General features: G+C 34.3%; 2 protein-coding genes across 6 annotated transcripts; both read left to right on the forward strand.

Annotated features, from left to right (window-relative positions):
• Positions 1–1,419: 1,419 nt before the first annotated feature.
• On the forward strand, positions 1,420–6,667 carry LOC18108173 (disease resistance protein RUN1). 4 transcript variants are annotated; one of them, XM_024590814.2, is made up of 6 exons: positions 1,420–1,580; positions 2,015–2,558; positions 3,388–4,492; positions 4,603–4,893; positions 4,977–5,846; positions 6,095–6,667. In XM_024590814.2, the coding sequence occupies exons 2-6, from the start codon at positions 2,068–2,070 to the stop codon at positions 6,548–6,550; spliced, it is 3,213 nt and encodes a 1,070-aa protein (XP_024446582.2). In that variant the 5' UTR covers positions 1,420–1,580; positions 2,015–2,067; the 3' UTR covers positions 6,551–6,667. The 4 variants fall into 4 exon arrangements, with proteins under 4 accessions (XP_024446582.2, XP_024446581.2, XP_052305630.1 ...); XM_024590813.2 differs by having other exon boundaries at positions 1,426–1,584; XM_024590812.2 differs by having other exon boundaries at positions 1,440–1,584; positions 1,834–2,558.
• Positions 6,668–8,478: 1,811 nt separating this feature from the next.
• Positions 8,479–12,157, forward strand: LOC7487184 (uncharacterized). 2 transcript variants are annotated; one of them, XR_002979384.2, is made up of 6 exons: positions 8,479–8,872; positions 9,562–9,739; positions 9,894–9,991; positions 10,081–10,125; positions 10,892–10,988; positions 11,545–11,597. XR_002979384.2 is itself a non-coding variant. In XM_002325301.4 (6 exons), the coding sequence occupies exons 1-6, from the start codon at positions 8,654–8,656 to the stop codon at positions 11,766–11,768; spliced, it is 732 nt and encodes a 243-aa protein (XP_002325337.4). In that variant the 5' UTR covers positions 8,479–8,653; the 3' UTR covers positions 11,769–12,157. The 2 variants fall into 2 exon arrangements, 1 of the variants encoding a protein (XP_002325337.4); XM_002325301.4 differs by lacking the exon at positions 10,081–10,125 and adding an exon at positions 11,715–12,157 and having other exon boundaries at positions 11,545–11,630.
• Positions 12,158–13,072: the final 915 nt, after the last annotated feature.

Genomic DNA, 13,072 nt, shown 5'->3' on the forward strand with positions numbered 1-13,072 from the left:
CATGGCTAAATCATAATTTGCATTATTCCCATAATTTATAATATACATCCACAACTTCACATAATCATAATTTTGCATAATCCTTCATCAAACATAAAATTAGAGGAATTAATCAATTGAAGCATGTTATTTACCTCACTTTGATAAGGATTCAAGGAAAGAATGCAAGAAAAAATCAAGTTTTCTTCTCCTCCCTCTTCAAACCCTAGCTTGAAATTCTTCCTTCAAAGCACTCACCACTTTAAAATCACCCCCTCTTGATGTTTAACTAAGTTAATCACCCTAATTACTCACTTTAATTGGTGAAACCAACAAGAATTTGAGTAGAAAAATCACACAACTCCTCCCCCTCTTTTTGTTTCAAACTCACGGCCAAAAGAGAAAAAATATAAAGCATTTATATTATAGCTTTTAACTATTTACACACTAACCCTCATTACTTTTTAATTCTATTTTTGTCACTCAACTCTTTTTTTTTACTTAATTTACACCATAACATATTATCTTTTACTCTATTGTATCCATTTACTATACTTGAAATCCTTTTATTTAATCTATTCGGTATTGTATTTATTTTACTCAAATTATAATTTATCGGGTTTTCACAGGTATGACTTCCCGCAAACCCATTGATACTTCATTCTCTCATTCGAAGTTACTAAACTGCCGGATAATTCATTCTCTGATCCTACACGATTTTATCAAATCGTGGATGCTCTTCAATATCTTACCTTCACCCGCCTAGATATCTGTTTTGTTGTTAACGAAGTCTGTCAGTTTATGCATGCTCCTACAAATTCTTATTGGGTCGTCGTCAAGCGTATTCTACGCTACATTAAAGGTACAATATCTTATGGTTTCCTTATCACTCGAGGTTTCTTTTTTTTTTTTTTTTTTTCTCTACATGGTTTTATAGATGCAGATTGGGTTGGTAGTATTGATGATCGCAAGTCTACGGGTATATACCTTGTCTTCTTTGGTCAGACGCTGATTTCATAGAAATTCGGCAAGCAACACACAATTGCTCGCTCCTCTACTGAAGCTGAGTATAAAGCCTTAGCAGATAGTACTGCTGAGATCATTTGGCTTCAATATTTGTTAACAGATCTGCAGGTTCTCTCCGTCTCTGCTCCTATAATTTGGTGTGATAACCTTGGCGCCACCTATCTCTCAACAAATCCTATTTTTCCATGCTCATACTAAGCATGTTAAGGTAGATTATCACTTTGTCCACGACCGGGCTGTGAAAAAAAGAGATTCAAATTCGTTTTATCCCCTCTCAAAATCAACTTGCACATGTCTTCACCAAACTGTTTTCTACTGCGTCCTTTACTGTTTTTCGATACAAATTTCGGGTCGATCCTCGATCTTTAGCTTAAGAAGGCAAATATATATATATATATAGAGAGAGAGAGAGATAGAGAGAGAGAGAGAAGGTTGGGTTAGGCAACTCAAGACACCTTACCTACCCCTGCCTTGACTTAAACACTGTTGACTTTTTGATCTATCTATCAACCAAAGGCAGACAGTGAGTACCATAATGCAGGTTCTCAATCACAGCAGAACACAGGAAAGCGAAGGCCAGTAGGCATTTATATCCTCTCTCTTGCTTTTGTTTTCACGACATGGAATATTATTTTGCATGGTGGTAGTATTTTCTTGTTTAATAGATAGAAGTTAGAGCACGAACGTCAATTGAACTACTTCATGATTGATATGTTTTAAATGAGCAATTAAAATATCAAAGGATTTGTGAGACACTCACAAGATGTTTAATTAGAGGGTTAATTTTATTTTCCCATCATTTTATGCAGTTATTGTTGTTTTTTCCAGATTAGTGATATCTTCTGAGTGTTACTGGTGGTAGATATACTCCTTCATCCACCATGATGACTGCTACTAATATCAAAGGATTTGCAAAATAACTTCATGTTTTCTTTTTGGAATTGATTTTTAGTAACATGGGTATTTTTTATTGTCCCATCATTTTAAATAGTACTTTCTGTTTTTTCAGATTGCTGACATCTTCTGATTGTTACTGCGGGTAGATATCCTCCATCCAACTTGATGGCTGCTGTTAATAACAAGAAATCAAGCTCCTCAATGTGTGAATTTTCTTATCATGTGTTTTTAAGCTTTAGGGGCGCGGACACCCGCAAGAATTTCACCGACCATCTGTATACAGCTTTGGAGCGGGCAGGAATTCATGTATTTAGAGATGACGATGCAATTGAGAGAGGTGCAGACATAGAATGTGATGTTGAAAAGGCAATACGACAGTCAAAAATGTCATTGATTGTCTTCTCGAGTAATTTTGCTTCTTCAAGCTGGTGCCTAGATGAGGTTGCAATGATTATGGAACATAAAAAGCATCATGCTGGGCACATTGTTCTTCCTGTATTTTACGACGTCGATCCATCAGAAGTCCAAAAGCAAACAGGTGATTTGGCAGAAGCATTTTCTGGACATGGAAAACGCTTCAAGGATGAGAAGATTAAGAGATGGAGGAAAGCTCTTTGCAAGGTCATTAATCTGGCAGGAATGGTTTTACACAACAGGTAATTAGTTTCTATACTTAATGTTAAAATTGAAAACTCCATTGATTAGTACGTAGTGAATGTTACTTGGTCATCATTTAGCTACTTTTGTTATAAATCGTTAATCCTACATTAGTTCAGATTAAGGAAATTGCAGAACAGGGTTGCTAAAAACCTTTTAGTAGTTATCAAATCAACACATCAGTGGTTGCCAAAACTCCATTGTTGTGGAACTATAACTTAAGGGAAAGAAAACTGAGCTGATGAAGTATATATAGAGAAAATAGAAAATGTGAATATCCCATTGAGCAAATGTCTCGATTGGAATACTCTTTGGTGATTAAAGAAATGTTTTCATAATGCCCTGAATCTAACAAATTCCATGAGTTAATTAATAATTGGCTCTAAAATGAGGAGTTTAATTACAATCAATTGAATATAATAGTTTCCTAACGGAATTCATAAACTTGTCAGTTAGGATAAGTAGATGTTTCTACTTTCCAGCCTGTTTAGGAAAGCGAGGATATGATTAAGGCCTTTGAAACTAGTCTTGATGCCTCAAATCCATATGGAGACTGGACCAGTATAGGCCCTGAAGCGAAGGGATTGATCTTTTGCTTTCAGGACTTAAAGTACTACAACTAGGTTTCTGAAGATTTGACTTTCAGTGTGGCCTATCTAGGGAAAATTAATGTCTTCAATATGGAAAGAGAAATGGAAAACTGTTAGGCAACTGGGATAAGAAATGAGGTATTGGCAAAAGAGAAAAAGAAGAGCAACGAGGCAGTGACAAACCATTTCTTTTTAAACAAGGGTTTTCTATTTTTATTTTTATTTTTTCTATGTGCAGACCTGAGGCAAAATTCATACAAGATATTGTCAAAAAGGTTGGAGAAATGTTGAAACGCACAATACTGCATGTGCCCTCTTATTTAGTTGGAGTTGATGCTCAGGTGAAAGGCATTAACAGCTGGATACAAGACAGGCCTGAAGATGTTAATATAGCAGTAATATGTGGAATTGGTGGTGTTGGTAAGACAACAATTGCCAAGACTGTTTTCAACCTCAATTTCGAACAATTTGATTGTTGGAGCTTTCTGAAGGATGTCAGAGAAACATCAAAGCAATACAATGGTTTAGTTCAATTACAGATGCAACTTCTTTCTGATTTGTCAAAGGGGGGATTCCACAAGATAAACAATGTAGATGACGGAACTATCCAAATAAGATATGCCACACGGTTCAAGAAAGTACTTATTGTTCTCGATGATGTAGATGATGTTGGCCAACTCAAATCAATTCTTGAAATGGGGAAATGGCTTTACAAGGGAAGTAGAATCATCATAACAACCAGAAATGGTCGCTTGCAAAGTTTTCATGATCAACCTTGTAAAGAGTTTAGAATTATGCCTCTTCATGAAAGTGAATCCCTTCAACTCTTTACTTGGCATGCATTTAGACAATCACAGCCTTCTGAATATTACTTGCAAGACTCTAAGAATATAGTGCGTTATTGTGGAGGGCTACCACTTGCTCTCGAAGTAATTGGCTTTTCTTTGTCTGTTCGAACTGGGGATTCATGGAAAAGAGCAATAAGAGAACCAGAAGCCCTTGATGGTGGTAAAATTCACGAGATTCTTCGAGTAAGTTATGACTCTCTTCAAGATGATCGTGACAAGAATTTGTTTCTTGATATAGCTTGTTTCTTCATTGGAGAAGACATAACCTTTGTGGAGAGAATTGTAGAAAGCTGTGATTTCTATCGGAATGTTGGAATTCAAGAACTTATCGACAGATATCTGATATCCATTGATAAGGACAATAAACTGGCAATGCATCAATTGCTTAGGGAAATGGGATGGGAAATTGTCCGTCGAGAATCACCTGAGAATCATGGAGAGCGTAGCAGAATTTGGCGTCATGGTGATTCATTTAAGATTTTGAGAAAAAAAAATGTGAGAAGCTTACCTTTTGCATTTACTTGAATTACCAGTTTGCATGCGTCTTTTGTGATTTCTGTATTCTATATATATATATATATATATATATAATTGCTTCATAGCAGGGCTCCAGGTCTATTAAGAGCTTCATCCTTGACTGGGAACAAGTAAACATAGCCTCAAAATGTTTGGTGGACTTAAACACTGATGCTTTTGAAAGCATGAGCAATCTAAAACTAATCCACCTCAATAATTTGAGGCTTAAAGGAGGTTATGAAAATTTTCCAAAAGGATTAGTGTGGCTGTGTTGGCATCACGTCCCCTGGGATCATATACCAGTTGATTTTTATCTCGAGGATCTTATTGTTCTTGACCTATGCAACAGCAGTCTAAGACATGTTTGGCATGGAATCCGGGTACGTTAATAATCTATATCTTTCTCTGATTTCTCTCATCAATTGGTGAAAACTACTAATTATTTTCTTGTAATTTCAAATAGTGTTTTCCAGGGTTGAAGATCCTTAATCTCAGTCGTTGTCATGGTCTAGTTAGAACTCCAGACTTCTCAGAACTCCTTTGTCTTGAAATATTGATGCTTGAAGAATGCACGAATTTGGCTGAGGTTCACAAGTCCATTGGAAACCTACAAAATCTTTCCTTTTCAAGTTTTAAGGGCTGCATAAATCTCAAGAGACTTCCAGATGAAATGTGCAAGTTGACATCACTTCAAACTCTAATATTGTCTGGTTGCTCTAAACTTGATAGTGAGATACCGAATCACTTGGAAAAAATGAAATTCTTGGGGGTGATTCGTGCAGATGGACCTCTCATGAGTCAATTTCAAAAGTGGGCTTCAAGAATGTGGTCCTGGTTAATGAGAAACCGCACATTATCAACCAAGCGTTCATTCGATTGCTTACCATCTTCTTTGGTAAATTTAAGTCTTGCAAACTGCAATATAAGGGATGATATGATGCCTAATAATCTTAGTTCCTTGCCTTGTTTGGAACATTTGGATCTAAGTGGAAATCCATTTGAGCATCTACCTGAAAGCATTGGTGGCCTGAAAAGGCTTGATACTCTTATGTTACAAGGATGCACCAGTCTCCAATCACTTCCAAGCCTACCAAGTAGTTTAGAGAGATTACTTATAAGCAATTTTGGACCCCTACTGGGACCACTGGATATCTACATGTTTGGTCGCCAAGAACCAGACAAGCTTCAATGCCTGTTCAAGTTAGAACACTTGCTGAACTTTGACTTGGAGATGATTTATAATGTTGGTTTGCAGATATCAGAATCCATGAGAATCACTCAAGACAACACTAATTTTGATGCAATGACAACACAAGGAAAGACTACCATCCAGGTCCACTCTTACCTTTTTCTTATTTCGTGTGTTCATTGTCACATGTGCATTCTAACGGTCCTAAACTGACATTTTCTTAAATGCTTTACATAGTTTTTAAATTTGACATTCAAGAAAGGAATCTCTAAATGCAGGTCCCTTGGCAGTTCCTGTCATTCTATCCATTAGTAGTCTTTATACTGATATATACCAAGCTTGTGGCGTATTTATTCTAGTGCATTTTGTGAATTATGACTATGCTGCAACAGGTATTTCAAGATGGTGGCATAAGTAACATATATCTGCCAGTGCATGAGATTCCAGATTGGTTCTGTCACGCGACAGGGACATGCCATGCATGTTATTGCGTACCTTCAAGTTCTAGTTTTGATATCTTTGGTTTCAACATATGTGTTGTGTATACATGCTCTGACCTGAAGGGTAATTTTGAAAGTTCTAGCAGTCCCAAAATAAGAATCGAAGCCAAAGGTCAAATTTTGGAGTATAGCCCAGAAATCTTTGGAGTTCCTGAAGCCAATGAGAATATGTTGTGGTTAAGCCATTGGACGCTTAGTTACAAGTTAGAAGCTGGTGATTCAGTGGCATGTTCCATAATTTTGCCTGCTTGTTTTCAAGTGAAGAAGTTTGGTATCCACCTAGTTTCTCCGCATCAGAATTCAGCAGACAAGGAAGGTTATAGCATACAATACCTCCCTTTGGCATAATTTCACACAAACATTCTCTGCACAAGTTTTGAAGACAGTTGATATATTCCTTTTCTATCTGCTTGTAAGAGACATTTTTTCTATGTTAATTGAGGCTCTAGTTTTGTTTTCAATCAATTTTAAAGTATATTTTTTGAAAAATAACTGTTATTATAATATCAAACGGATTCTAAGATTCATTTGAAAACACAGGTTGCACTGTAATTACCTCACATTTCCAAACGGATAGTCAGTGAGTGTTTAGAAATTAGAAGTGTAATCATTTTTATTTTTGGATGTATTTTATTTAAAAAATATTAAATTGATTTTTATAAATATTATTTTAATGATTTTAATATGTTAATGTAAATAAAAAAAAAAACTCACTTTTCCATCAAAATGGTGCGTTCAAATGAATAAATTTCTCTGGATACTTGTCACAAAGTTTGAATATAGAAAATTAACAACTAGAGCATAATTCTTTACCATTAGACCTAGCTGCCCAAGATTTTTTTATGACATAGTGGATATTCTTTCTTCTACTCGTGTAATAAAATGATGTTACATTAAAGTGTAAAATATGTAGATATACAAATTAACGAACAAGCTATCACAATCATCTAGTAGGTGGTCCAGTGATAAGAAATTGAGACTAAAAAATTTATTTTCTCTGTGATCTTAGATTCGAGCACTGTGGTTGCTAATATGATGACCACTTGAAATTCACATGGTCGTTAATTTCAAAACTCGTGGAATTAATTGAGATACGCGCAAGCTAACCCAAACACCCATGTTAATTAAAAAAAAACAAACAAACTGTCATACTAAGTTTTTTCTCTCTCTCATGGAATATTAATAAAAAAGGAGAGAATATAACAAAAATCAATCTGCCTTTTGGGCATATGGCTTGTAAATTGTGCTAATTTTTCCATTCTCAATGGACATATATATCATTTCCATTATGCATTTAATTTGCATGCCATGGATGCTCAATCCATTGTTTCAAACCTTTGAACAATTTTGAATTTTCTTAGCTAATTTTGATTTTTAATTTACTTTTTTAAAAAATTACCCTCTTATTCTATAGTTTAATCAAAATTAAACTTATTTATTAAATTTTGAAAAATTAAACTTTGTAATCTGAATTTTACTATATACATATTAGTTTATGTTATAAGTCATTCTATAGTTTATTCTATTTTATACTAGTTAGGTATGTAAACTATAATTTTTAAAAATTTAATAGACAGATGTAATTTTAATCAAACTGAGTATTTTTCTTTAGTTTTATAATCTCATGCATGAACTTGCTTCATAAGTCTGTTTGAGAGTGTGGTTGCAGTTACTTTTCAGAATGTTTTTCGTGCTGAAATATATTAAAATGATATTTTTTATTTTTAAAAATTATTTTTGATATTAACGTATCAAAACGATCCAAAACATGCAAAAATATTAATTTTTAATAAAAAAAATTAAAATTTTTAGAAACACGAGTACAACCATGTTTCCAAACACTCTCTGTATCATGACATTAATTACAAAAAAAAAAAAAAGTACAAGCACAAAATTTTCAAAAGAGCCTATTTATTTTTTTGGTCATGCCATGTTTTATTTTTTTTAATTAATTTTTAATATTAATATATTAAAATTATTAAAAAAATAATTGAAACAATATTTAAAAGAATGATAAGTTTTTGAATGTATTTTAAAAGTGTTTTCACTGATTTTTTTTAATAATTTTAATGTATTGATATTAAAAATTAAAAAATTTATTTTAATATATTTTTAAATAAAATTTATTCTTAAGAACTCTTTACACTATAATATTTAACATACAACAAAAAAACTATAACATACTTTAAAAAACAGATTAAATAACCTTTTAAAACCGAGCCATGAACTAGAAGTTTAAGAAAATTAAAATAAATAAAGACACTTCATAAGAAAAAAATTAGCAGTCGTCTAGAAGTTAAAATTGGAAAGAACATATCATCCTAATAAATACAACAATATATCCCACGAAACCTCCAGAACATTCGACTCTCTTTCCTTCAAATCCAATCCAGCCTGCAATTCTCACCAATACACACGAACGACTAGTCGTTCAATCAAACCCTAAAACCCATGTCGATCCCTCCATCTTCTTCAACATCGCAGCAATTCACTTACGCAGCATCGACGTCAGCAACAGTAGCAAACGGCGCGTATTTCCCTACCCCATTTCACCTCCAGCAATCGGAAACTTACCCCAAACCCTATGTCGCTCCACCTCCTACCGTCATGGCGCCCGTTTATCCGCCTGCCCCGATTGGACCCGTTTACTCCCTTCCACAGTACCAACAGGTCAGCAATTCTACATTTGTCTGCTGAATTTCAGTTTTTTTTTTTTTTAAATTTTGTTTGTTAGGGCTTATTTTTTTGAATGATTTTGTTATAATTGCGAAAACTTTATGTGAAGTTTGGTCCTTTTTGTGTTTTGTGAAGTGGGTTTTGGGGAAACGGGTTGATTTTACGGTTTAATTGAGTGTTTTTGTGGTGATGTGAAAATCGAGTTGTAAATTTGTAATTATGAGATGAATTATTTTTATTGATTCAAAATTGATTAATATTAGGAAAATGAAAATTGTGAGATTGTTAGTTAGTTTGCTCATTTTGTTTTTGTGGTGGTTTATTTGGGTTATGGGGAAAATGGTTAATTTTAGGGTTTTTGATTGGCTTATTTTTTTTTGTGGTGATGTGAAAATTGATTGTGAATTTGTGATTATGAGATAGATTTTTTTTAAAATGTTTCAGAATGGGTCTGGTTAATATTGGAATTTTTTTTTGAAGTAAATGTAATGGGCATAAATTGGATAGTCAATCTAACTTGGTTGTGAAATTTGGCTACTTTGATTTGGATTGTTTTTAGTTCTACTTTATTTGATAATGATAATTTGATGGGTCTTTTTATGTTTCCACTATGTTTTTTGTTTTATTTTTCATTTAATCTTATTTCTTTATGGGGTGAATGATTTTGTGGAGTGTTTGAACAGGCGCACCAGTTGTTTCAGAGGGATGCACAAACGATCACGCCTGAAGCACTTGAGAGTGTGAAAGCAGCCCTTGCAAATAGTGAGGTTGAACATAAAGCAGAGACTAAAAGGAAAGCAATTCCTCGTAAAGCTGCTGGCCAGACATGGGAGGATCCAGTTCTTGCAGAATGGCCTGAAAGTATGTTGCTTCTCTGATGCAATTTTGTTTTTCTTTTGAGCTTTTCTATATAATAATGTTGGATTGACCATGGAAACGGTTCTTTTGTTGATATTGATTTTGGTCATTCATCACTGTATTTCTCATCTAAGGTGTTCACATTGTGCTGTTGCAGATGACTACCGTGTATTTTGTGGTGATCTTGGTAACGAGGTGAATGATGATGTTCTTTCAAAAGCATTTTCAAGGTTTCCTTCTTTTAACTTGGCCAGAGTAAGTTGATGTTTCACTCGCATCTCTTGATTTCTTTTGTATGAATAATTGTTTGCCTAGTCTGTGAAACTTCTACATTTCCTGTTCAGATTTTTCTTTGAAGCGCACAGAGCAGTGTTTTTCTGTGTACTAAGGTAGGCTTTGTCTACAATCTACATATTGCCTGGACATCTTGATCATGTGAATAACTTTCAAATTGCAAATTGATGTAATAATCTAATTCACTGCTCTTTTTTTTTTTTTTTTTATCATTATAAAATTTGAGAGTCAATATATTAGGCCCTCCATAATGCTTGGGTTTGATGGTATTGGTTCAGTTTGTGGACCGAGCAACATTTATAATCTTCAATATTTTTTCTTGGACAGGCATGTGATGAATTTATTTTGTTTTATTAGTATGATGGAGTAATCTAATAAATCCTTTAAAGATTCACCTTGAATGAGCATTATCTGGGTTAAACTAGGCCTGTTAATTCAATGTAGATTTTTTGTATTTGGTTGGAATAATCTCCATAAGAGTTTTTTCACCTTACGTTTTCTGAAATTGCCTTGTGGTATGTGAATCTAAAAGGGAGTTTTTTTCATCGAAGATTAATTGTTGAAATAATGTACAAATTTTAATCATGTTTTTGGGGATTTGACCATGATGCTCCGTCTCTGGTAGTTTGAGTTTGGTCCTTGGTACCTCATATTCAATGTGTGTGGGTGGCTGGGAGAGTGGGCTGTGATCATGTTGATAACGCATGTTTGTTCTATTGTGCCTGTTCATCGGCACACGGAATGCATTTGCTAATATGTATTTCTTGTTTGTATTTCTTTCCCTTTCCTGGTGTTTTTTATTTTTATTGGAAGCTTCAATGGTTACTGTATATGCTTATGCTGTACTTCCTCACATAATAGGTTGTCAGGGATAAGCGAACTGGAAAGACCAAGGGCTATGGATTTGTTAGCTTTGCCAACCCTACTGACCTTGCTGCTGCACTTAAGGAGATGAATGGTGAGTCAGATCTAATCTCTCTGCTTTTTTTTCCTCTTTTTTTGTTGTGCTGTTCTGTTATGAGCAGCTGTTGACTGTTTCTGTTACGAGGGAGAGAAGGGTGGGAACAAATGTTTGGGCCCTGTTTTTGAGACTCTGACCTCTGTGGCTGTATCATTTCTCTTTTAATATAACAAGGTGGCTGAATGGCTGTTTGTTGCCTTTTAACTTTGCTATGGGTACGTGATCGGCTTTCAGCTACTGAACAAGATATTTATGAAGAGAAGACGTTGCGTCTTGCATGTATTTCATAATTTTATAAGCCAGCTTTGGCTCTTGTGCACATGGATGATAATTAGAAGAGGAGAAAGTAGTTAATATTTTAATTAAAGGGCACTGGGCATTGTCCACTCTTGGCTGTTGAACTTGTAGATCTTGATTGGATCTTTGGTTGATATTTTAATTCCCTTTACCCAGTGATGAATTTAATTAAATCTTTTTCATACCTTCATTCAGAACTTACCCCTGTTCTGAGCTGTTTTAGTGTGTTAATTCTTTTCCTTAACCTTGATTTCAGGTAAATATGTCGGAAACCGGCCTATCAAATTACGGAAGAGCAACTGGAGGGAGAGGACAGATTACGGAGCTTTAGAAAGACAAAAGGTACATCTACTTGTTGTTGCCCGAATCAAATCATCTTCTTCTTCCATTCTCTCAAGCTGAAAATCTGTTTCCATGACCTTTCAGAACCAGAGTCAAAGGAAACCGAAGCTTCCAAAGAAGAGTGTATTGCACAAGTAAGCGTAAGAATGTGCCAGCCTTGTGATGACATCTAGGTGAGATGCCCGAAACAGCCTGCCATGCCACCTTCAGATGGGTGTGCTGCTAATTTGCTTCTTTTAGCCCCTCCTTTGTGCTGGGGACAAAACCTAGCAGTCGTAAAATTATGTGATTCATTTATGCTATATTCTAAACAATTAAATCGCATAATGGGAATTTCTCTAGCTTCTCAGGTGTTTTGAGCCAGCCCCTCGCCGTCATTTTTTTCTCTTAATCCTTTTATTTGTTTGTAATGAAAGTGCAGAACGAGGCCTCGAAAGCAGGCTTGCCAGAACGAATCCACCATGTTTGTTTGTTATTGGATCAACCTTTCTTTTTATTATTAAATTGGCAATATTTAAGGTGGGGTATATTTGAGATAGTAGTAGGGGTAATATTTTATTTTGTTTGGAAATATATTAAAATAATTTATTTTATTTTTTTAAAAATATTTTTAATACACCATGTCAGTTCTAAGAAGATAAAAAAAATTAAATTTTTTTTAAATTCCGGTTGTACAGCTGGCGAAAAGATTTTGTCGGGTCACTGTTTTAAAGTTTCACTAGAACCCAATTCAAGTTTAGTTAACATGCCTGACCACTTGTGTGTATGTCATGCAGCAGCGGTCTATCACGTCAGTAAAGCATGGATGATAATTAGAAGATTAAGAATTTGATATAATAAAAAATTAACTAGACATTTTTTTTTTAAGTTTAAAAAAGTGTTTTTCGTTAAAAGTCTTTATGAGGATAATTTTTCTGACTGGAAATGCTTTGCTGCTTAACCAACTTTCCTCGAAGTTGCCAAACATTAAAAAGTGAAAGCACGTGATTTACAGGAAAGTATTTTCCTAAAACTCTTTGTAACTAGCTTTACCATAAGAGTTGCGGTGCATGCTTCATGACAATCATATGTTTTCTTTTTACCTCAGAGGAGAATAAAGATTGCATGACGGAGGCTAACACGATGAAAGGATCCGATGGCTTGACAATCAAAGTAAAGGGATGGAAACACCTCTGTAAGGTTAAAGTGTGTGTTTGGTAATTGGTAGTGTAGGTGGAAGGTGTTTTTTGAACAATATTATTCAATTAAAAATACATTAAAATATTCTTTTTTTATTTTAATATTTTCATATTAAAACTATCAAAATCACCTAAAAAAACATCGATTAGATGCTTTTCAGGTGAAAAACAATTAGAAAAGCAACTTACCCTAAATGAAATAGATTTTGAAAGCACAAAAGATGGAACCTTGTATGGAAAAGGCATTGCTTATTCATCATGTAA

This window comes from Populus trichocarpa, chromosome 19, assembly GCF_000002775.5.
Source record: "Populus trichocarpa isolate Nisqually-1 chromosome 19, P.trichocarpa_v4.1, whole genome shotgun sequence".
Lineage (NCBI taxonomy): Eukaryota > Viridiplantae > Streptophyta > Magnoliopsida > Malpighiales > Salicaceae > Populus > Populus trichocarpa.